Genomic DNA, 24,909 nt, shown 5'->3' on the forward strand with positions numbered 1-24,909 from the left:
TATTTTCCAGAGACATTCCAGATTTACAGAAGCCACCCCAGTTTCTTATTTGATCCCGGAATGCCCTGCTTTTCCTTAGGTTGTCTCCATTTTCACTGGAGAAATGTTGGAGGGTATGGAGTTGTGCTACAACTCCCTGAGCGTTGGCCCTGCTGGCTGGAGCTGATGGGAGCTGGAGGGGGGACCAGAAATTCCCTAACGCCTCAACTAGACAGGGATAAATGTGCAACTATTCAGAAAACAAATAAATCCCGTGAATTATCTGAAGAATAGGCTGCTCATGCACCCTTAGAGATGGCATAAATAATTTTGTACCCCTAGCTCAATGGGGTGTTGTTGTTATTTAGTTGTCTAGTCGTGTCCGACTCTTCGTGACCCCATGGACCAGAGCACGCCAGGCACTTCTGTCTTCCATGGCCTCCCGCAGTTTAGTCAAACTCATGCTGGTAGCTTCGAGAACACTATCCAACCATCTCGTCCTCTGTCGTCCCTTTCTCCTTGTGCCCTCAAACTTTCCTAACAAAATGGTCTTTTCCAGGGAGTCTTCTCTTCTCATGAGGTGGCCAAAGTATTGGAGCCTCAGCTTCAGGATCTGTCCTCCCAGTGAGCACTCAGGGCTGATTCCCTTCAGAATGGATAGGTTTGATCTTCTTGCAGTCCATGGGACTCTCAAGAGTCTCCTCCAGCACCATAATTCAAAAGCATCAATTCTTCGGCGATCAGCCACCCTTATGGTCCAGCTCTCACTTCCATACATCACTACTGGGGAAACCATAGCTTTAACTATACGGACGTTTGTTGGCAAGGTGATGTCTCTGCTTTAGGGGAGGGGTATTACCTCTCGTGGAGGACACAGTGTGCTCCTTCTGGGATAGTTTGTCCAAACTTTGGATGGTGTCTTGTATGCCTCCTTCCAGCAACTCCTGCAGCCAAACTGGTGACAAACACTGTTCTGCTTTCCTTTGGACCACATCAGTGAGGCAGAGAGAGGGTGCTTGGCATCTGGGCAGCCCAGGAAATCCAAACAGGATTGTCCAGGATTGTGCCACAGGAGGTCACTTTGGTGCTGCTAACACAGTGGTTTGACTTCACCCCTGGAGGCAGACTCCATTGTTCCATGAGGTAAATGGATGTGAACAACAAAAAAAGCTCAGTGGTTCACAAACTTTTTTCACAGAATAAAAATTTGCTCATGCCACACAATTGTTTTTAACTGATAAGAAATACATTGGAAATCAGAAAGAAAGAGCTCCTAGCCATGCTTGATTTATAACATAGAAATTATAATATAATAATGGATATCCAGAAAGTATAAAACAATTCAGCTGCATAATGATGTGAATCATTCCCAAAATATAATTATAAATGAGCCTCTTACACATGTACTTTAGTATGCATACAAATTCAATGAAAGGTGTGAGCTTGCTTTTGCTGGGTAATCTCATTTATTTGATTTGAGACAAACTCATCTCCTCACCAACCCAAAGAAGCCTTTCTCTTTTCTGATCTCACATTTGTCAGAGTTGACAATCCCTGTTCACAACAGGATGTCATGGACTACTGAAGAAAAATAGCCAATGCTTTTGAAGAAAGGTGTGGATAAAAAGGTAAAGGTAAAGGACCCCTGACAGTTAAGTCCAGTCACAGACGACTCTGGGGTTGCGGCGCTCACCTCGCTTTACAGTCCGAGGGAGCCGGCGTTTGTCCGCAGAAAGTTTTTCCGGGTCATGTGGCCACCATGACTAAGCCGCTTCTGGCAAAACCAGAGCAGCGCACGGAAATGCCGTTTACCTTCCTGCTGGAGTGGTACCTATTTTTCTACTTGCACTTTTGGGCGTGCTTTCGAACTGCTAGGTTGGCAGGAGCTGGGGCCGAGCCATGGGAGCTCACCCCGTCGCAGGGATTCGAACCGCCGACCTTCTGATTGGCAAGCCCCAGAGGCTCAGTGGTTTAGACCACAGCACCACCTGCGTCCCTTGGCTGTATATAAATATATATATATATTTATACTATACTATACTACACTACACTTAAATGCTTCCGTGTTTCTTTGATTGTCCTTTAATCTTCTGGCAACGCTTGCCATCCTCTCCTGCTACACCCTTGGAGAACCACTGCCTTAACTAGAGCAGCAATTGATGCCCCCATATTACCCAAGGGCCAGTTGCCTTATTTTGGCATCTGAGACAGATTCCGCTTCTCACCCTTCCTAACAGGAACAATATAATAATAATAAACTAAATAGCTAACAATTTGCTGTCCTTTTATGATGCCCAAAATTAGCCATCTGAGGGCAACCGTTTCATACTCTCTAATGATAGGGCCACTCAGTGTGCCCTGTTCTATTTCTTGGATGCTTACTTTTTATTAAATAAAACCATTCCTTTGAAGTCTTCCACGGCAAATTTAACTTCTGAGTGATAAAGCATATGGAAATCAAGTAGGCATGAAAAGAAAAAAAATCTGTTAACACATCTAATTTTGTCCCTGAGCACGTTGCAGATGAAAAACTAAATATTCATTTCCTCTTCCAGCAAGGGATTTTTCTCTACTTTTCCAAGGTAATGAAGAACACTAATTACTAATCAAGTGTGCCGGCGAGGGTCTGGATGAAGATCTAGCTCCAGACACATACGATACAATACTATGGATGATACGCCTTTCTGTAGTGAAACTGCAATTCACAACGCTTTAGAAATCCCCTCATTGAGTCACTTGTGACTTCTGTTTGCAAAGAGTTAAATGTATGGGGTTTTTTTTTGGTTTTTTCAACTGAATCCCCCTAGTGGTGCAAACCTCCAGGCAGTGTGGAATGATATCATTCTTGTCATCAAGCTGGAATGCATCGTAGGGTAGAGCCGTCCAATCAGGGCTCTGTGTGAGGGTTTATATAGAGTTATGTTTCCTCTGCAGAACAGTCAAAGTGAGCACAGTGAGAGGCTAAGCCTTCCGCTATAGCAATATCATCACAGAGCACAGCACAGTTTTGCCACTGTTGTTCCATCTGGTAAGTCCAACACCTTTAAATCTTAGTTATGTGAAATATAATTATATTAACTATTGCCCACACACAAGTTTTAAAGAGCCCCGTTGAATGATGGCTGCAACTTTTTAATGCTCGGAGACTTTATTCTCTTTTCAGTCATCTCAAAGCTTTATTGTTGTGATGCTCCCTTTTAAAGCAATAAACGCCTCTTTGCAAGAGGCTTGATTGTACATGCAGAAGAGTCTTGCAAGGTCTGGAATATGTTTTTCCAAACAAGATTGGCAATTTAAAAAGAATAGACTGCTGTGATTATACTTAACGCGAATATGTCTTTGTTATGTTTGTCTGCTTGTATTTTAATACCACTTATTGAATCTTTTCCTGCTGTAATATGGTCTGTTTTGGTTTTGAACCTGCATTAGATCTTAGGAAACAATATCTGATTGCAAAGAAACTGTGAACGTTTGGGGCTAAAGGCTAAACACAATTTCAGTGTGTTCTGACATGTCAGTTTCCATCCAGTCAGTTTTGTCATTGCTTGTAGCTTTGTGTTGCTTTGGATTTACATTCATATAATTACGCCGAGTGCTTTTAGAAAGAATGGGGTAGACTTCTATCTGCCAATTTTAGAATTTTTAGCTGCGGATGAAAGACACACAAGCAATTTTTTTCAGCGTCTCTCATCTTGCTGTTCCTTTGTGACCGTCCGGCATGATCTGGTTAAGGGAGTGAAATGCATCTATCTTGCACTTTGAGGCGATTGGATCTGCCTTTTAGATTTCATTGGGATTGTGCAGCTTTTTCACCTTGTGCTTAGAACTTCGGTCCTGCAGACCATTTGGGCAGGGGCTGAGCAGGCGCAAAGGCAGCTCCCTGATGCTCCGATGTGATTCCATGTGCCCTGCTATTGCTAACCTGCACCTTGATCCCTCTGCACTGCAGGCAGGCTCAGGCACTGGGCTGATCCTTCTGGGAAACAGAGTGTGCAGTATTCTTGCTCAGCAAGCCAGTGCTGTTTGAACAGGAGCCAGCAAATAAGCATGGCAGACGTGGCCGTAGTAAAAGTAATGGGCAAGCTGCCATTGACAAAACCAGTAGTCACACTTCCCATTCACATATATGGTGTGCAAATACCTGCCCTGTATCTATGATAGAGGGCTTGATGGGTATATATACAAAATGGACATGAGAAGGGCAGCATCTATACCCTCCAACATTTATCTGGTGAAAAGAGGGACGTCCTATTGAATAATAATAATAATAATAATAATAATAATAATAATAATAATAATACCCCACCCATCTGACCGGGTTGTCCCAGCCACTCTGGGCAGCTTCCAAACCCGTAATAAAATGTTTAAAAACTTCCCTATACAGCGGCTGCTTTCAGATGTCTTCTAAAGGCTGTACTGTATTGTTACTTATCTTCTTGGCTCAGGGGTCATGCAACTCCATACCGTCCAACATATTTCTCCAGTGAAAATAGACGTCCTAAAGGAAAAGCGGGACATTCCAGGATCAAATCGGAAACAAGGATGGCTTCTGTAAATCCGGGACTGTCCCTGGAAAATAGAGTCACCTGGATGGTCTGCAACATCAGAAGAGGGAGAGGGCAACACCTTGATTCTTAAGAGGGACCGGGTGGTTAATATCTGCCCAATGAGTACTACCTAGGCAGGATTCAGTCTCAGCAACATTTATCGAGCAGGTTTGAATTTGCACATAATGCAACCAATTTGCCTATACCAGTGAGCAATGGCTGGGATCTTTGTTTTCGTTTTAATTTGAGCAGATGACAGCTGTGGTTTGATTGGTTTCAGCACAGCTGTGCCCTGCCTTGGATAAGGTCTGGAAAGACGCCACTTACTTGTAGTAAGAAAGGTGTCTCTGAGGAGATGGTCCTGTCGGGATTCCAGCCCTCGATAGCTTGGGCTGGTGTGAGTCACATGCCAGCACAGGGTGTTCACCTTGTAGACATGCTGGTCAGGGATTGCTCCTATCAGAGAGTCAAGTCTGCGTGGGTGTCAGTGGCCAAGTGAGTGAAAGTCAGCCAGGGAAAGCAGAGGGGGAAAGTGACAACCTGCGCAATGATCAGCACTTCGATCACTAGGAAAGCTGAAGGCTGCTTGGAGCTTGAGAATGTATAGCATAACAGGACATCCCTATGCAAGTTGCATAGATCCCTTGAAATTTCTGTTCTCCTAATGCAACTGTTTTACAGCCCAGTAAAAGGTAAAGGTAAAGGGACCCCTGACCATTAGGTCCAGTCGTGACCGACTCTGGGGTTGTGGCGCTCATCTCGCTTTAGTGGCCGAGGGAGCCGGCATACAGCTTCTGGGTCATGTGGCCAGCATGACTGAGCCGCTTCTGGTGAACCAGAGCAGCGCACGGAAACGCTGTTTACCTTCCCGCCAGAGCGGTACCTATTTATCTACTTGCACTTTGACGTGCTTTCGAACTGCTAGGTGGGCAGGAGCAGGGACCAAGCAACAGGAGCTCACCCCGTCACGGGGATTTGAACCGCTAACCTTCTGATCGACAAGTCCTAGGTTCTGTGGTTTAACCCACAGCGCCACCCACGTCACTACTGTAAATCATAAGATTCAGCAAGGGTTGCTCCTAAGTGAGTGTGCATAGAATTGCGGCCATGCGGCCCAATCCTACGCTTTCTTACTCAGAAGTAAGTCCCACTTTTGTCCAATGGGATTTTATTTCGCTGCACTTTTGCTTTCCTGTTTTTAACTTTGCGAAAATTACAAACTGGAGGCGAACGAGTTAAAACTGATATTTTAAGTCTCCATCATCAGCCTTTTGCACAGCTTACCCCTTAATCCTCAGTTTCAACAGAAGGGCTGCCTGAATCAAGCAGGTGGTGGTTTGTCACCAAATTTGGCAATAGATGTGCCCGTTTATTTCCAAACGCCTTCCTGAAACATTGCGCTTTGTCCCTACACGCAGGGATGAAATAACCTCAGGCTTTTTTGAGAATGAGTTCATCCCTTCGTGAAGTTAAGGCGCCAGCTTTTAATGGAGCAATCTCCTGCTATGTGTGCGAACACTTTCTGTAAGAGATAGGAGAATCTCTGCCAGATTGATTTAAAGCTCAATAATTATAATCTACCACTTATACTTTGAGATCAAATTAACAAATTGCTAATTACCGACAGCCTGCTAAATGGTTGTCATTATTGGTAAAAGGGAGCACTGAGGTGTTTCTTCATTCCCAGCACAATCATATGTTGGTCTGTTTGGAAGAAAGTCTCACCAAGTTATTATTAATTATTAAATTTATATACCACCCTTCGGCCGGGGATTCCAGGGCCACTTACAATATAAAGCACAAAACACATAACATAATAACAAACCAAACAATACTCCTACCATAGGATTTACTTCCAGGCAAGTGTGATTGCAATATGATCAGTGCTTTCCCTGAGACTGACACAGACCCTCGCAGTGTAATAATCCAAAATGCTACCTAGGTAGGAGTATGTTTCACAGAAATCAATGGGGCATTTTCATATCACATATTTGGAACAGTGGTATTGCATTAGTGCAGCTCTTCTCTAATCATTCCGACAAAAAAGGAGCTCAAGAGAACACTATTTCCTCAAAATGCAAAAACTGAGGGAGGAATCCAGGTGTAAAGAGCAGAATTTTGTCTTGCAGAAAGGGGGAGAAGTTGCACCACGAATTGCCTGTTATGCTTATTTCTTGTGATTAGACAATAGGCGGGCGACAGACGATGGAATCAAAGGCAACATGATACTGATATTGTTGCTCTTGGCGTACACACATTTCTATTATAATTTCTGGCCGAGCAGGTTTTCAGAACACTACAGAAATCTGTGAAACCTGTTTACTAGTGGTGCATCGTGGGATGACGGGCAACAATACCTTCAACTTTCCGGGAAAAACTCGCATCTGCCTCCAGAGCTAGGACCAGAGCTGGGGCCACTGTGGCAGATCAGAAGAGCCTTGTGTGTTGATCACTCTGTTTGCTACCAGGTGTTGGAGAGAAGGAAGCACGAAGGGTTAAGGAGGACCAGGCAGGTGGGACCTGAAGACACCATCCTGCTGGTGGTTCTCCCTTGATCGACATCCTCAGCTTCAACCTGAGTTTGGAACAGGGAGAGAGAAAAGCAGCTTAACACATCCCTTCACCAACGAAAGGCTATTCAAGTTGGAAAGAAAAAACCAGTTTGGTCCCATCTTTGTTCCACATTACAAACCTGAGCTTATTCCTTTGCTTGCAGAAACCTGTGTAAAGAAGGACCCAGGAAGTGAACCAAACTGGTGGAAATAGCCTTGCCCAACGCCATGAAGTTACTCATCACCATCTCTGTAATGCTGAGCGTTCTCGTCACAGACATAGCATCAGTAAGTTTTGCAACCGTGGCAGGAACTCCAACTGACAAGCACTTGTGCTTATTTCCATGTTTGACCATAAATGCAAAGCTTCCTCTTTCACCCATGGCCCAAACCTATTTTTAGAAATTTCTTTCTTTTTTGGTTACTGCTGGTACGTGCAGGAGGTTGTACCCTGGGATGTATAACCTGATAAATACTTTTTGACATATTTATTTCAAAGCAATATGTGTACCTCAACGTTCCCTTCCTTTTGATCACCTCTCTGCCCTTTCCATCTCCCAGTCCGTACAACACACACACAAACTAGACTTCTTCCTCTGCTCTCCACTCCTCATTTTTCTGGACTGCTTTTTTCCAACCTGCCCTTTAAAGCTATCCTTTCTCCCCTTGCTTTTTCAAGCAACTGTCTAGTTCTTTCCCAAACCCTTGGTTCTTCTGCTTCCTCCTCCACCTCACCCTTCTGCCTGCTTCTCTCTTACATAATAGAAGATTAGATATGATTCTGCCTGCCCCACCATATGTGACTTAGCTGCAGAAAGTCTCTTCTCCACAAAATTGTTTTTTAAGAATTATGGAACACATACATATTATGGAACACATACAGAATTATGGAACACATACATGGAACACATACCTGCTTTACACCCTAAAGCTTAGCGAAATCATCTGTAAGAAACTGCCCTACCTCTCAGGGTTGTTACAAAAAAAATCCTTCCAGTAGCACCTTAAAGACCAACTAAGTTAGTTCTTGGTATGAGCTTTCGTGTGCATGCACACTTCTTCAGAAATCTGAAGAATCTGGTATCTGAAGAAGTGTGCATGCACACGAAAGCTCATACCAAGAACTAACTTAGTTGGTCTTTAAGGTGCTACTGGAAGGAATTTTTTTTGTTTTGACTATGGCAGACCAACACGGCTACCTATCTGTAACTGGATCTCAGGGTTGTTATGAGGGAAATGAAAATAAGGGGAGGGGGAGTTATTTAGGATTAGCTTCATCTAAATAATGCTTCCTTATTTTTCCTTTAGAATAATTTGTGTCTGTCTTTGTTCCCTCTTAGTTTCACCACTGGAAGAAAGATCGCAAGCTGGGAAACAAAGCTAAATATGAACATAAAGGTAAAGAAATCTTTGCAGCTTTTTTGTTGACATCTGAAAAGTGCTGCTCTTTGACAAAGTGCCAAATTCCTTGTTTTGCACATGTAATGTACCTCTGATAGCCCCTTCTTTGAGATAGCACCACTTAACCCTTTCATCGCCCTCTGCTTTCTCACTGCAATATCTCCTGGCGATTCCCAGTGTGGTCTAGTGATTAAGAGCGGTTGACTCGTAATCTGGGGAACCGGGTTCGCGTCTCTGCTCCTCCACATGCAGCTGCTGGGTGACCTTGGGCCAGTCACACTTCTTTGAAGTCTCTCAGCCCCACTCACCTCACAGAGTGTTTGTTGTGGGGGAGGAAGGGAAAGGAGAATGTTAGCCGTTTTGAGACTCCTTCGGGTAGTGATAAAGAGGGATATCAAATCCAAATTCTTCTTCTTCTTCTTCTTCTTCTTCTTCTTCTTCTTCTTCTTCTTCTTCTTCTTCTTCCTCTCTCTCAAAGAAACATTATGGTTCCCATGGAACGAAAGGCAATGGATGGAGAATCTGTCTTTCTTCCTAAAGCTTCTTTTTCTTAGAGCAGTCTTCTGCGTGGGGCTGATGGGAGTTGCATAAAATATCTAGAGGGCAATAGGATGAGGAAGGCTGTCCTTGAAGAAGGGGCTGAAGTTTTGCTATGCATTTGGATGTGATGTGATGTGATGTTTGGCCTACAGTGTGGCATACTACAATTTCCCCGCAATGTCTTGTTTGCAGGTTGCACCTGTCTGAATGGAGGAACCTGTGTCTCCTACTACCTCTTTTCTGGAATGAGACGTTGCTTATGCCCCAAAGGATATAGTGGGGACCACTGTGAAATCGGTAGGTGATCACTTCAAAACTTGTTTCCGTTTTTACTCAACAGCTCACGGCCTTTAGAAATTAAAGAACGCCAATAAATCCTCCAGTTTTTTGGAACAGACAAAGCCACTCTGGACACTTCCCCCCCCCCAAAGAAACAAGAGATTGGGTGGGAGACTTAAAGGTAAAGGGACCCCTGACCATTAGATCCAGTCGTGGCCGTCTCTGGGGTTGCGGTGCTCATCTTGCTTTATTGGCCGAGGGAGCTGGCGTATAGCTTCCGGGTCATGTGGCCAGCCTGACTAAGCCGCTTCTGGCAAACCAGAGCAGCGCATGGAAACGACATTTACCTTCCCGCCACAGCGGTACCTATTTATCTACTTGCACTTTGAGGTGCTTTCGAACTGGTAGGTTGGCAGGAGCAGGGACTGAGCAACGGGAGCTCACCCCATCACGGGGATTCGAACCGCCAACCTTCTGATCGGCAAGTCCTAGGCTCTGTGGTTTAACCCACAGTGCCACCCGCGTCCCTGGGTTGGGAGGCTTATTGAGCTGTAAACCACTTTGAGAACGGGTATCTGAAAAGATAGAGTAAAAATCAGCGCAGCACTAACGTAATTGTTCCACCTGCGCAATCATCTCTGTTTGCTTGATGGAATGATGATCCTCTCCCTCCTCGCTCCTGTCCACTGTTTTGTGGGTTCTCCCAACTTTCCAGAGCAGTTTTGGAGGAAGCACGGGGGGGGGGTGTGCAGGGGGGAGGAGAGCAGAAAAATCCCTGTTGTGCTAGTGGTAGCTGTCAAGCTGGCTTCCACTAGTGGAATTGGTTTGCTGGATCTGGCCCTATAGTTCCAGAATCCAGAGGCAGGGTCATGTTAGTCTGTTGCAGCGAAACAGCAGAATCTCATGGGGCTCACTTCATGAAATGTATGAGGCGCTTTCTTGCATTATAGGTTTATATAAATATGGTTGGTGGGGTGGGACTGACGACGACAAAGTCAGAGAGAAATGAAATGCAGAGAAGTATAGACACGTTGGCAATAACATCCTGGCACTGGCAAGTCAAGATTTAACATGACAAAAATCCTTTGTCTCAATGGATTCCATGGAACCTCTCAGCTGCCAATTCTCCATCAGCACTGATAATCCTCTTGTTTTCTGGACAGATGCTGAAAGTCGCTGCTATACAGACAACGGGGAGGACTACAGAGGGACTTTGTCCGTGAATGAGAAAGGTGACAGGTGCCTGGATTGGGACTCCCCTTCACTGCAGAGATGGCCTTATCATGATGGCATGGAGAATGCCATGAAACTTGGGTTAGGAAAGCACAACTTCTGCAGGTAACTGAAATGCAACGGAATGTACTGCTATAGGTCCAGCTGCCCTATTTTTTATTTCTCCCCCCAACCCATAGTTCCACAGTTGCCATGTGCCAGTAATGCATCAAATCATCTGGCTGGCATTCCACAAGAGCTGTGGTGAATGACTAGATCTTCTACTATAACTTTTAAGAATGGTTAGGATTTCATTCACATTGTCTTTGTTGATGCAAACAGGGATTCCGTATGGTTCTCTTTGGATTACAAGGACAAAGTATAACTAATAGTTGAGCAAAAGAGTTATTTTGCCTGGGGCACCTTGCCCCACCTACTGAAATCCCTTCTTTAGGCAACTTTGCCAGGTTCAAGGGTTCTGTTCAACGTTGCCAATAGTTATACTTGGTAGTTTGCAGGATTAGTGCCCTGCAGGAACATTTAACTAGCATTACTAAGAATATAGGTGAACTGGATGACTTCAGCTTGACCTACATGAAGTGGAGGCATTCTGCCACCCCCTGCAGGTTGGCATTGGTATTACTGAGGATCATTCTTTTGAAGGCAATATTCCATTGTTTTTCAGAAATCCAGATGGCCGATCCAAGCCGTGGTGTTACGTTAGGAATGGCTATCGAACCTCTTCAACATCCTGCAAAATCGACGTATGCCGAAAAGGTATGTTATTACTTAGGGTGCCAGATGCTTATAAACTTTTAAAATCAAAGCAAGGCACACAAAAACCAGTTCATAATGAAGCCAAGCACTGTAAGCCGAAGAAATTCCTATTCTGGGCCAGATACTAACTTTGGCAAGTTAAGTAGCTAAAAATAATTTGTCAGTAGACAGATAGCATGTTCAGTAGAAGGATTTTCGCTTAGCCTGTTCCCCAGTGTGCAAGCATTCTATGCAGAGGGAGCATTAAGAGTGGTGCAGTGGTTAAGAGCGGTGGACTCGTAATCTGGGGAACCGGGTTCGCGTCTCCGCTCCTCCACATGCAGCTGCTGGATGACCTTGGGCTAGTCACACTTCTCTGAAGTCTCTCAGCCCCACTCACCTCACAGAGTGTTTGTTGTGGGGGAAGAAGGGAAAGGAGAATGTTAGCCGCTTTGAGACTCCTTCGGGTAGTGATAAAGCGGGATATCAAATCCAAACTCTTCTTCTATATGTGACCCCTCACCTGCAGTCCTAGCGATACAAATTCTGGAAGGATGTTTCCATATCATCGGTCGGAAGGTGTTGATCAGACCTTAACCTTGGCCTAGAAATTTGTGAGGGGCAACCAAACTTTGGACATTTTCATGGGGATCTTGCTACCCTGAGGACCTAGTCTTTATTGCGAAGAGCTAAAGCTATGTTTGTTCTTCACTGGGGCAAATCCTTGAGGCTCTCTCTTCCTTTTACAGAAGCCACATGTGGCCAGAGGAGTTTCCGCAAGTACTTCAAGATTGTGGGCGGTTTCAAAGCACCCATCGAGTCGCAGCCTTGGATAGCAACCATCTACCACACCGATAAAAGAGGCGGTAGTCAGTTTCTTTGTGGCGGTAGCCTCATAGATCCATGTTGGGTCCTGACTGCGGCACACTGCTTCGGAAGCAAGTAAGTGCTTCACAATCAACTTTTTCCTTTTAATTCTCCACTTCGGAATTGTTTTCTAGATAAGAGATCCCTTAGTCAACATCCCATACTGTGAAAGGGAGGGATTTTAGCTCACTGGTACAGCATATGTTCTGTGTGCAAAAGGTCTCATGCTCCTTCTGCAGGTAGGGCTAGGAAAAGACTCCCATGGCTAGGCAATGTTGGCAACAGGCCAATGAACTGGATGGACCAGTGGTTTGGCAGTATAAGGCAAGTTTCCTGTGTTTTTTCATTTCATTTCATTTCATTATTAGATTATAAACTATCCTTCATCATAGGATCTCAGGGCAGTTCACAGAATAAAATACTGGGGGGCGGGGACCAAGTAAATAAGTAAAACAAAGCAACAAAACAATACCCCACATTCCCATAGACACATTTAAAAGGATGTAGAATATTAATTAGCCAAAGGCCTGGTTGAATATTAATCAGCGAAAGGCCTGGTTGAATGTTTTCTTTTTTTAAAAAAATAATATTTATTACTTTTAAACCTTACAAAAAAGAAGAAGAAAAAAGAGGAAGAAGCAAAAGAAAGCAAATACAATACAATACAATATATAAACACTACACAACGCAACATTAACACATTAGACTAAACAAAACAAAGCAAAAACAATTTTAAAACATACATCATTTCAATGCCCTATCTTTCATTCCCTCGTTTCATCGACCTCCTCTCACCTCCCTTTTTGTATTCCACTTCTGTTAATTGTTTCAGCAATTCCTTTCCATCTTTCTCTATTTTCTGTCATATAATTTTCTTAACTTATTTTAACCTTATTTTCCATTAATACTATAATACTTATTTGTGCTTAACTCCTTATAACATTCCTACTAAAGACATATAATTTCATTCCAACATTTTTCTAACACTCATTAATTTTACAGTATTTCTATAAATAAACTTTAAACTTTTTCCAATCTTCTTCCACCGTCTGGTTGAATGTTTTCTCCTGATGCCTAAAAATATATAATGAAGGTCCCAGAGCTTTCTCCTCAGTGACAAAATTGATGAATAGCCCAGTCTTAGGATTGTTGAGGGTTAAGTCTCATTAAAATCAGTGAAGTTTCCTCTCAAGTAAGTGGGTTTAGTATTACAGCCCATGACTATAGTCCTACACATACTTAGCTTATTGAATTCTGCGTAGGTTTGCACTGTAAATGTGTAAGTTTCAGCTGCACTTGCAGAAGTTATCTTTCCCCTAGATCAATTACTTAACTTACATATATTTTCTTTTGGCGTTTATATTGTAACGGCCACTTGATAGCTATAAATAATATTTGCCTGCCGGTGCAGTACTTGTAAGTACTTGTGTGTTTTTAAGAAATGTCTAGCTTTAAAAAAGTTGGTGACCTTTTCTGTTACCAAAGACTTTTTATTTTCCCCCCTCAGTTAATAAAGCCTATCTGTATGCTAAAATTTCACAATCCTATACAAACATATTTTAATTCTCATCCACAAATGTTCTAGACCAGAAGGAATGTACCCATATAAGGCTTAAGTAAGCGCCATTGAATTCAATAGGTCTTACCTCTGAGTGGACATGGTTAGGGGCATGTTAGTAAAAGAAGACCCATCGAGTCCTAAAATTGTTATAGGATTGCATCCTAAATACTGGAAAACCTATTTAAAAAACCAACCAAAGTTTAAAAAGTGATTTATTAAAATGTAGGATATTGCTACTGCTATATCTTTGTTTACCAAGAAATATATGAAATTAATATATTTGAAGAAGTGCTTTAGAACTTTTTGGAATGCGAAACTGTTGTAAAAAGCAATCCTTTTCTATAAAAAAAAGTTTTGTGTTGATATGTGCTCATGTTTTGCTGGTTCAAAAGGAGATGTCCTCAAATGTCTGTATTTTTAAGACAGAATAGCTGCACGTGCTAGGAGACATGTTACATTTTAAGCCGCACCATTCACCTAGCAAAACAATGAGGCTCAATCTAGAAAGAGGACTGCAAAATTATGTTGCTGTTCTCTTGTGACCGAGGCAGAAAACTGAGCAAATGTGAAAGTTAGAGTGGGGAGATATGCCCCTGTATAAATTTTCCCCTAATCAATGTTTTCATTGCTTTTCAGCACTCCTGACGTATCCAAGCTGACTGTTATTCTCGGGAAGTCTGAATTGTACACTGATGATACGAAGGAGCAAAAATTTAATGTTGATAGGGTTGTCATTCATGAGGACTACACACTTCAGAGAACAGATTATAATAATGATATTGGTAAGTGACATCTCCAGCTTCCCTTCTGAATCATAGACATGTTTTACCCGAGCATGCAAAAAACTGAGCCACAAATGTTTCACCCGAGTACTGCTGCAAAAAAAAGGGCCCGTTTTAGTGAGAAATGGTGTAGGTTGTGTACTTCTAAAGCACATTTGAAGCCAGTTCTTTCTATCAAAGAATTCTAGTCATTGTAGTTTACCTCTCACAGAGTTATGTGCAGTGCCCAGAATCCTTTCACGGAATGAATGTGCCTTAAAATTATAGTGTGTTACACAGCCTTACAGCAAAACACCTCGTATTTCATTGTCATGACATCATCCCCATATTTGCAAACGATACAAAAATGACAGTTTAGGAAAATATACAGGTACGAATGAGCTATCTTCTTTCACCAAATGTTTGGGGGTGGGTGTTCTATCAGATCATTGTAAGGAAAATACTTTGAGAGTCAGGGAAGATGATTTCTTCTCTCACTGAGGCAGTCAAGAGATTAATTTTCCCTGGGTTGTGCGATGTTTCGCTATCTCTAGCCAGTCCTGGAAATGCTTACAATGTGTTTCTATGGTTAAACAAATTATTTCTATTTATCATTTATCAAACTTATTAGTCGCTTGTCACCCAAAGGTCTTCAAGTGACTTACAGCAAAGACAAATATACAATACATAAGGCGGGGAGAATGGGGAGTCATATAATATGTTATATGAAATATTAATGTAAAAACAAACAAGTAAACCATACCAGCCATATAAATAATAGCAAATTAAAAGGGGTGAGGGGAGATGCACATTAACAAAGTACATATACTTTTTATTATTGTCATTAAAATACTCTATTAATCACTGAACATAATAAAAGAGTCCATTTTAAGCTACATTTTTATCAGATCTGGCAATCTAAATTATCAGCGGGAAGTAGGGATTATGCATACAAGTAAATGCAGTAACATGACTACAGTGGTACCTCGGGTTACATACACGTCAGGTTACATACGCTTCAGGTTACAGACTCCGCTAACCCAGAAATATTACCTCGGGTTAAGAACTTTGCTTCAGGATGAGAACAGAAATCGTGTTCCGGCGGCACGGCAGCAGGAGGCCCCATTAGCTAAAGTGGTGCTTCAGGTTAAGAACAGTTTCAGGTTAAGTACGGGCCTCTGGAACGAATTAAGTACGTAACCAGAGGTACCACTGTACCATCATATGTCGCCTGGAAAAGCAGCTGGAACGGATAGCTCTAAATATATATTATTCTGTTTCTAATGAGTTTAGTGATAGAAGGTTCCCAATATGACATGCATTCTTTATTCCTTCTTTAGCCCTAATGAGGATCCGATCATCTTCTGGCCAATGTGCACAAGAGTCAGACACTGTGAAGAACATCTGCTTGCCATCGCAAGACTCGTTTCCAGACAATTTCCAGTGTGAAGTTTCTGGCTATGGAAGAGAAAACAAGAGTACGTTGATAAAGACCTTTCCCATTCCTAATGCAGGTTGTGTGGCATGTGTTACCGGCACTCTCTTGATCAGGAATCAGGAACCATTAGCCTTCCAGAAGCTGCTAGACTACAATTCCCATCATTCCTGACCACTGGTCATGCTGGCTGGGGCTGCTGGGAGTTGTGAATTCAACAACACCTTGAGTATCACAAATTCCCTATCCTTGCTTTTGAACCTTGCTAGAGGCCAATCACTAAGGTTGCGTGTGCTCTGTGCACCCAGCTCTGGTTCTGCAACAAACAAAGTCATATTCTACATACAAAAGACTTTGTGCTGTGTTCGGTTTGCATAATTTAGTTTGTGTGCCATTACTCACTGAAGAAGAGGAATTTGGGTTTCGTGTATGAGGCTATTCAGTGAGGCAGGTTCTGAAGTTGCTTTGTTTTTGCAACGAAGAAGATCGCTTTAGACTTTGCTGAGAAAAAGAACCCAACCAACTGTCATGTTTCTGGTTTGCAGCTGACATTTACTTCGCAAGGATCCTGAAATCAACCAATGTCAACCTGATACCCCAGTCTTTGTGTAAGAAATACTATAAGAACAGGGTGACGGACAACATGTTCTGTGCTGGAGATCAAACGTGGCAGACAGATTCATGCAAAGTAAGTTTCCTTGTGCACAATGTCTACATTTTATGTCAACCGAATGGTCTGGCTAATGCAGTCCCTTTCTCTAGAATAGGCCTAATGCACATCTGAAGCTTTAGAATTTAATATCCCACCATACCAAACATCTTGCAAGATACATGTTTGCAGCAAGGAACACAATCCTATTTATTCCGCTGGGCTAAGCCAGCTCCTTTATAATCTGGAATCTGTTGAAGGAGGATTCCTTGATGCTAGAGCAACTTTTCGCAAAGTTGGGTCCCCAAAGGTTGCTGGACTACAACTCCCATCACCCCTGACCTCAGGTCCTGACACCTAGGAGTTGTAGTCCAACAACATCTAGGGACCCAAGTTTGAGAACGGCTGTGTTAGAGCTTAAGCTGCCATGGCCACTTCCTTTCCTTGTGTCCCATTATTGTAAAATAGGACACTAGTGCAACCACCGTGGCAGCAGAATTCCTGAGATGTGCTTTTCCCTAGCTTTCTTCTCTTCAAATGCTCACCATCATTCTTACATTCCATCAGGGAGATTCCGGTGGTCCCCTGGTTTGTGCAAGCAGTGACAGGATGGTGCTATATGGGATCGTCAGCTGGGGCGACGGCTGTGCTGACAAAGAGAGGCCGGGCGTCTACACAAGAGTCGCAAATTACCTTCGCTGGATCGAAACCCACATGAACGGCATCCATTTCAAAAGTTCCTACCTTCCTAAATGAAGATATGGCAGCTTTCCATGGAACATGGAGCTGGAGCGTGGAAACTGAGGCAAAGAACGTTACAAGCCATTGAAACGCCAAGCCTTGTTTTGGAGTTGATAGTTCTTTGGTGGCTACCTTGACTGGACTTAACATCAAGTTAATTCGTTAACATTTGTGTCACTATGTCCGAAGCGGAAACCATCACTGAGCAACACACATTCTCCCATGGTGGAGTGGGGAAGCTCTTCAATATTTAACATTTAAATAAGGAGTGTTTTAGCCAGCCAATGTAATATACATGTGGCCTTATCTACAGGAGTCAGTATTTCACTTTGTAAGTAGGTTTTTTGGTAAGGTTTTTAAATTGGCTACTAACGTAATATTTGTGCCATCCAGAAAAACAACTCAGACTCATTTAATTGAATGAGATTTCAGGACAACTGTGCTGCCCTATTGATTCATTATGTGCGTTTAGATATCTGTGGGATATAGTGTCAGGGTTTGTTTGTTTTTTAAAGAAAAAAAAGTCTAAGATGCAAGCCTGTGTCATAACCTGAATTTGGAAACCGTTTGAGGGCAAGCAAAAATCCCAGGGACTTCCTGGGTGTCATCACCCAGGTCAAGAAACAGTGAGTTGTCCACAGGAACAGCCAAATATATTTTCCCATTCCCAAATGGCTCTGAATGTGCCATAATATCTGAGAAGTTTGCAGTGTCTCAAAGGTTGCTGGGGGCATCATGTGCAGATACCAGAACTGCTTCTTTGGTGTCCCTAAGATATTGTCACAATTTGGATTGCTTCTACAATGAAGCTGGTCCTGTTTGTTTAAGGCAGCTTAGCAACTTAGAAGAGTAGCCAATTGAGCATATGTCTGTTGACCTCACAATGATGCCTTGCTGAGTCATAGACCAGATTATTGCTTGAGAAGTAGCTTGCAGGGATGCGCATGAGGTCATCACCACTTTGCTGGAGCTCAGGAGGTCTGGGGCTCCACAGTGCCTAAATGGGTATCTGTGTGAGAAACTCATGTATGAGGTACCGCCATAGTTTGGGCTTCATGATGGAAGAAAGGCAGGATTAAATGTAAGGTGAAGGGGTGGGGAGTTATATAAACCATTTCTGGCATTTTCTACCAACTTTGAAAAACAGCAATGGGGAAAGTATTTTGAAAAGAAGCAGAATGGAAACAAAAAAATCGTTTTGATTTTTAATTCCAAGGTTTAGCTGTCTCTGGCTTCGTACGACTTGTCATTCCACAGGTGCTGTTGAGATAAGAGCGCTGCATTTCTAACGGGGTTTACTAATGAATATTATTTCAACAAAAACCATCAGTACCTTCCTCTATGTTGGCATTTGCACTCCCGGTTGCTGCCCAAAGGACTGGTTCTACCATATTTGTCTGACTCTCTGTGTAGATTTCTGACAGTATTTCAGCTGCCAATTTTTTTAATGATAAGGTGACTAAATTCTGTTACGCACCTTAAAAAACAACAAAAAAACCTGTTGTGGTATAATACATGGTGCATACAAGGCAAAACTCAGAGCATAGCTAGACCAGAGAGGTCATTTTTGACATTGCAGAATTTTACAGACCCTGAACTGGGTCAAGCTTCAGCAAATGAGGGTGTACCTCATAATGAAGAACATTTGTAAATATTGCTTGCCATTTTTACCTGTTTTCCTAAGACTCCTGGCAGTAGCTTTTTTATATAATTAAGAAAGAATGTTTTATTCAATGAATATGTAATATATGTGCTGGGGCTGGAACCCCAACTGTTATTTAATAATCTTACTTTAACTTATTGTTTATAAATCATGGATTTTAAACACCAATAAAATATTACAGCTGTGTGGACTTCCTCTTGTTTATATTACTTTCGGGGGGGGGGGTGGCAAACCAAGAAGTTGGTCCTTTTCAACAAGGTTGGGGAGCCTTTGGCCCATGGGCTGAATCCACCCTACCAGGCCTCCCATATGGCCCACAAGGCCATTTTGGGCAAGCCACGCCCATCTGATGTCAAATATGATGTCATGTGTTTGGGCGTTGGTCAAAAGGGGCTTTGCAAGCACCACCAATCAGCTGGGCCTGCCAAGCCCCTGTGAGAAGCGCTTCCCAAGCACCTAGGAACCAGCTGGGTGCCAGGTGCTTAAGATGTGCTGAGCACAGGGCTTGCAAAGCACTTTGCACTGCACTTCTCAAACACTTGACAGTTGGGTCCCCATGCCTGTTTTGCAAGCTGTACTGCCGATTACACAGCCATGTTATATAGCTGTCAACTTACAGATTTGAAAATAAGGGACCAGCAGCCTTGAAAATAAGGGATCAGCAGCCAAAATAAGGGATTTTCGGAGCACAGCTATGTTCAACTTCTGAGCCCCTCCCAGCCAAAGGCAGAAAGCCCAGCCAGCAGCCAAACGAAGCCTCAAGCGGTGGTTCCCACAGCGCCACAACCCAGCAAAGGGGATGCAGCAAGGAAAACCACCATCACCTCTCCGCTGGGAAGTGCTGAGCAAAGGCAAGTCCCCAGGCAACGCAGCCGATTTGATTGGCACAAGGCATGCAAGCTCCACCCCCCAGTCATTCTTAGACTCCTTATTGGGTGAGCAACGCAGCCAAGCAACACAGTTGGAGCCACCCTCCTCCCTGGCCAGCAGCGAGGGAGGGAGAGGAGCTGCTTCCTTTGAAACCCAGGAAATTTAAGGGACATCATCAATAAGGGACAGCAGCGGGACACAACTCTGGGATTAGGGACTTTACCGCCAAATAAGGAACGGTTGACAGCTATGCCATGTTAACAGATTGGAATAGATTCCACTGGCCTGCTTGACTGCATCCTTTAAGTTTACAGACATCTGCAACCACAATGAGCTCAGTTTCGACCAGCCTTGGACATCCACCTATGCTGTAAAGAGGGACAACAAGAAGGCTAGCAGGGTTGATGCTCCCAGCCTATGGCCACTAAAACCTCACCATCACAAATCTTTGATGCATCTTTTTCCAAGCTTCCAATTTAGCTTCACACAGCCCTGAAACTTGATGGGTGACCTTATACCAGTCACAGTCTCTCAACCAACCTCACCAGGGCCATTGCGAGGAGAACGTTGTTCACCACCTTGAGCTCCTGAAGAGAAAAAGTGGGTGTAGGGTTGCCATATTTTGAGGAGCAAAAAAGAGGACGCTATGATAAGACTCGTTTTAAATACCCCTACTATATGTAGGCTATAGAAGCTGTGATATATTGCTGAGGATGGGGGCAGGAGAAGAGAAGAGGAAAGCAAGTCTTCAACCACTAGTTATGTCTCTGTCTCATCCAGAAAGCATAGCCAGGGACATTTTGGCAAATGTTTAAAAATTCAACTGGACAGAAATTTCACCCTTGAAAAAGGAAGTGTCCTGGGGGGGCGGGCAGGCGGAGACACATGTCCAAACTGGCCATGGCTGCTGCTACTGTACAGACACTCCCTGTCTTCACTAAACGAAACATATATCCTGATGACTGTGACATTCAGGAGTGAGGTTAAATAACAGACCACAGTTATAAACCCATCAGTTGTTGTATTTTTGTATACCAGTAGATGGAACTAGTGTGTCTCTTGTGGTTGTGAACAACCCACAAAGAATTTACTGTGAAGTCAGACATAAATCAGAGCTAGATAAAGAGTTCATATCTGTGCCTTATCATTTGATCTCCTTTAGCTTTATAGTTTCCCACCATGGATGTATTTATGACGTTTTTGAGCACGTTCTCTAGAGAAAGCCGGTTTCCTCTTTAACAGCAGTGCTAAACAGGGCAGATTATTGTGTACCCAGGCACAGTCCCCCCCGCTTTCTGGGAGCTGGACTTTGGGATCAGTCAGACAACATCTTTTGGGATTAAAATGGCCACAACTTTATTGAATTTCAGATGCAGGAAACTTTGGCATAGGCATTGGGCGTGTATCCCTCTCAGGCCCCTGCTGGGGGTTTGAGGCAAGTCGGGGGCCAAAAGGGAATACAGTGGTACCTCAGGTTACATACGCTTCAGGTTACACACTCCGCTAACACAGAAATAGTGCTTCTGGTTAAGAACTTTGCTTCAGGATGAGAACAGAAATTGGGCTCCGGCGGCACGGCGGCAGCAGGAGGCCCCATTAGCTAAAGTGGTGCTTCAGGTTAAGAACAGTTTCAGGTTAAGTACGGACCTCCGGAACGAATTAAGTACTTAACCTGAGATACCACTGTATTGGGCCACTGCGGAACAATGTGGCTTCAGGAAGACGGGCAAACCACAAAAGGCGCCCACCGCCAGACCCAGTGAGCGGCCATTTTAATGCTAGCCACATTTTAATGCTAGCCAAATTTGGCCATTATTTAGCTGTTCATCCACTTTCCTCACATTTAAATTGGACAGAAACAGTCTGCATTGGCACATATTATCATTAGTATATGTGGTGATCCCCTGGCAGACAGACAGTGTGCCAAGACCAAGTCCAAAATCTGAGGGTTGATCAGCATCCACAAAGTCCACAGTCTGAGATCCAACGTTGAAGGCCAAAAGTCAGGAAACGAGATTCTGAGTCAATCCAAGTTTGAAGTCAGGATGCAGGCCAGTGTCACACCCAAAGTAGAAACTGTTGAAGGCCCAAGGCAAGATCCTGTCAGTTTGCCTTTCTTAGTACAGAAAGTATTGATCTGATGTGTAGAGATCTTTTCTATTCTAGTTAATTCAAGAGGCTTCTGGAAGCTTCTCTGTGTGAAAGAAACAAGCAGAAGGTTCATGATGTTTGGGTTATTCCTTCTGAGAAGCTGAGTACAGCTGGTTTAAACTGGTTCTCTCTTCTGTCAAGGTCATGCTAACTATAATAAGAGGCCAGAAGGAGCCTGAGTTTCACTTTTTCTTTCTCTCTTCCTTCTGGTGTGGTGTACATAGCACGCTTAGTGTTAAGGTTTTTGGCTTATTATAAGTTTAAGTTAAGTCTGCTGCAACTGGATTTCTTATGGACAGTGCCAACCAAATATATTTATTTGTGACCATTATGTTCATTTGCCTTCAGTAGCAGTAAAGCAGTGCTGGATGAAATATAATAATGTAGTCACTGCTGTTCCGCAGCATTTGAGATTTTCATTTATATACATTCATTCGAAATAAGATGGGTTTATGAAGCATTCTCTATCCACCCACCACGCTGATGAAGAATTCTATGAAACAGTAGTCAATATCCAGAATTACTGTTCAGTGTTGGACATCATTGTTGAACACACAAAGCTTCACAGCTTGTCTTCCACCGTACTACGTTTGGTACCTCGCCTCATTTAAAGATTTTCAGAGACTTTGAGGCTAAAGATTTCATTTTGACCTTTTTATGATTTGAAGGAATTCTATAAAGATTGTCTATTACATGTATATATATGGTCATTGTGTTGCCTGGACATTGTTGAGTGGATCAATACTGAGCAGAATTTCAACATGGGCAGCTGAGCAGACACAACACCTCCGCTCTGCTGCCTTCTGATACTGTGCCTGCTGATTGCAGCATCTGGGCTTGATGAGGCAGGTGACCCTCACCTGCTTTCAGCTTCCCCTGCTGAAGAATCACTTGCCTCCTTCCCCACCTGGTCAGCTAGTGAATTGGGCTGCAGGCCCCGGCCTGACTCTACTTCCTGGTGTGCCCAGCCTGCTGTTCCCTACATCTCAGGACCATCCGTGTTTGTGGGGACGGGGCCTCTCTGGCTCTGGCAAGGGGTCGCCCTGCTCGACTTCCTCTGCACTGACACCTCTGTCACCCCGTGAGTATTACCTACCCTAACCCCTCTTTCCCCATCCCCATCTTGCCCCTGTGTGACCCAGTCCCAGCTGCGCCCCTGGCCGGCATCCTCTTTCTCCTCCCCAGAGTCTTACCAGTTTGTGGCAGTACTGTATATGAGGGAAAACTTTGATCCAGTAGGCGTTCCCTTTTGTGCTAATTTATTGATACCATTATGTCTATTAAGTATCAGGCTAGGTGTGTGCTAGTTACACCTACAGCTTGGTTCTTGTTCTTGTTGTTGTTGCTGTTGTTGTTTTCAGTGGCGTAGCGTGGGTTGTCAGCACCCGGGGCAAGGCAAGTAATTTGCACCCCCTAACCCGTGGATTTGCGCCCCCTAACCCGTGGATTTGCGCCCCCTAACCCTAACCCCCAGATGTTGCGCCCAGTGCGGCCGCCCCCCCCTGCACCCCCCACGCTACGCCACTGGTTGTTTTAAATGGAAAGTTTCTTTTCTGCCCAGAAAGTGTACCAAATCACACAATCTGGCAATTGCAGATTCTCAGGACACACTTCTGCAGTTTTCTGGTTTTGTGGAAATCAAAAGAAATAGTGAGCTAGGTAGCTAGCTATCCATACTCCTCCATTCAGAGGAGCGTGCTGAAAATAATTACATACATAACCAGAAAAGGCATGAGAACACTGAGGAAGTTGTACATGAGGAAAGAGGAGTAGCAGAAGATCCACCCGTCCAAAAGGAAAAAGCACCAAAACAAATAATCTGCAGATAGAGCCCAATTTCCCCAGTTTACCAGATTATCACCATATCAGGTAAACCCAAACAATTTTTGTTTTTGCTGTTGCTGTTGCAAACCTCTGGTTTACTCAAAGTCTATAGATACTTCTCTCTTGCGGTGGCCATAATGTGCTGTTATGGTTATATAAGGTTGACACTCAGTTTTAGCATAGTTTGGAAATAGCATAGTTTGAAGAAGAGATGGTTTATAAGGATTATAACCACAGTATCTATCATTTCTTGTAATGACACTTTTTAAGCATCACTGCAGTGATAACTGGATCTACAGAACTGCACCGCTTGCAGCCATCCACTTGGGGGAGATGCAACATAATTCACAGCTAAGAGATCGTTTCAGTATTCAATGCAGGTGATATTTGCGAAAGACTTTTGCCCGAAATAAAAATTCAAGGCAATGCATTTGAATGGATTTTAAGGTACGATGAAATAATTTGGAAAGATCTGTAAAATGTGGGTGGCATTCATTCAGGGTAAGCAGAAACGTAACTGCAGAGTTCGGGTGTTTCGCTCCTGTATCAACTATGTGCCTCGGTGTGTCTTGCAGTTCTCATAGAAATGAACTAGCAATAAATATGCTTATTTGATAATACTGTGTACACTGGTTAAAAAAAAACATATTGCCCCAGCTCAACCTAAATATTGTGTACGTGTGTAGCAAAAGGAAGGGAAATGCATAGACTGTATTCCTTCATATGCATCCCATTGAATAAAAATAAAACAACTGCTGCCTTAGATAGAACATTAGGATTCCCAGGAATAATTGGCACCATTAAAAGGCTCAGTGTTACATCCACTTATGATCCTCACCATTTTATTCATGCAATAAGCCCCATTAAGAAGCAGCTCCTAATAATAATAATAATAATAATAATAATAATAATAATAATAATAATAATTTATTATTTATACCCCACCCATCTGGCTAAGTTTCCCCAGCCACTCTGGGCGGCTCCCAATTGAGTGTTAAAAACAATACAGTAAAAACTTTCCTAAACAGGGCTGCCTTCAGATGTCTTTTAAAAATAAGATAGCTGCTTATTTCCTTGACATCTGAAGGGAGGGTGTTCCACAGGGTGGGCACCACTATCAA

General features: G+C 43.3%; 1 protein-coding gene across 1 annotated transcript; it reads left to right on the forward strand.

Moving 5' to 3' along the window:
• The first annotated feature begins 2,881 nt into the window (after window positions 1–2,881).
• Window positions 2,882–19,133, forward strand: PLAU (plasminogen activator, urokinase). Its single transcript, XM_083738469.1, has 11 exons — window positions 2,882–3,007; window positions 7,243–7,366; window positions 8,419–8,476; window positions 9,212–9,316; window positions 10,462–10,636; window positions 11,196–11,287; window positions 12,016–12,208; window positions 14,331–14,476; window positions 15,796–15,933; window positions 16,436–16,578; window positions 17,107–19,133. The coding sequence occupies exons 2-11, from the start codon at window positions 7,307–7,309 to the stop codon at window positions 17,293–17,295; spliced, it is 1,299 nt and encodes a 432-aa protein (XP_083594595.1). The 5' UTR covers window positions 2,882–3,007; window positions 7,243–7,306; the 3' UTR covers window positions 17,296–19,133.
• The last annotated feature ends 5,776 nt before the right edge of the window (window positions 19,134–24,909 follow it).

This window comes from Podarcis gaigeae (assembly GCF_964106915.1).
Source record: "Podarcis gaigeae genome assembly, chromosome: 5".
Lineage (NCBI taxonomy): Eukaryota > Metazoa > Chordata > Lepidosauria > Squamata > Lacertidae > Podarcis > Podarcis gaigeae.

Coding starts and splice junctions, on each gene's coding strand:
- PLAU (XM_083738469.1), top strand. CDS start 7,307: ATGAAGTTACTCATCACCATCTCTGTAATGCTGAGCGTTCTCGTCACA. Junction 12,209..14,330: donor GCACACTGCTTCGGAAGCAA/GTAAGTGCTTCA, acceptor ATTGCTTTTCAG/CACTCCTGACGTATCCAAGC. Junction 14,477..15,795: donor AGATTATAATAATGATATTG/GTAAGTGACATC, acceptor TTCCTTCTTTAG/CCCTAATGAGGATCCGATCA.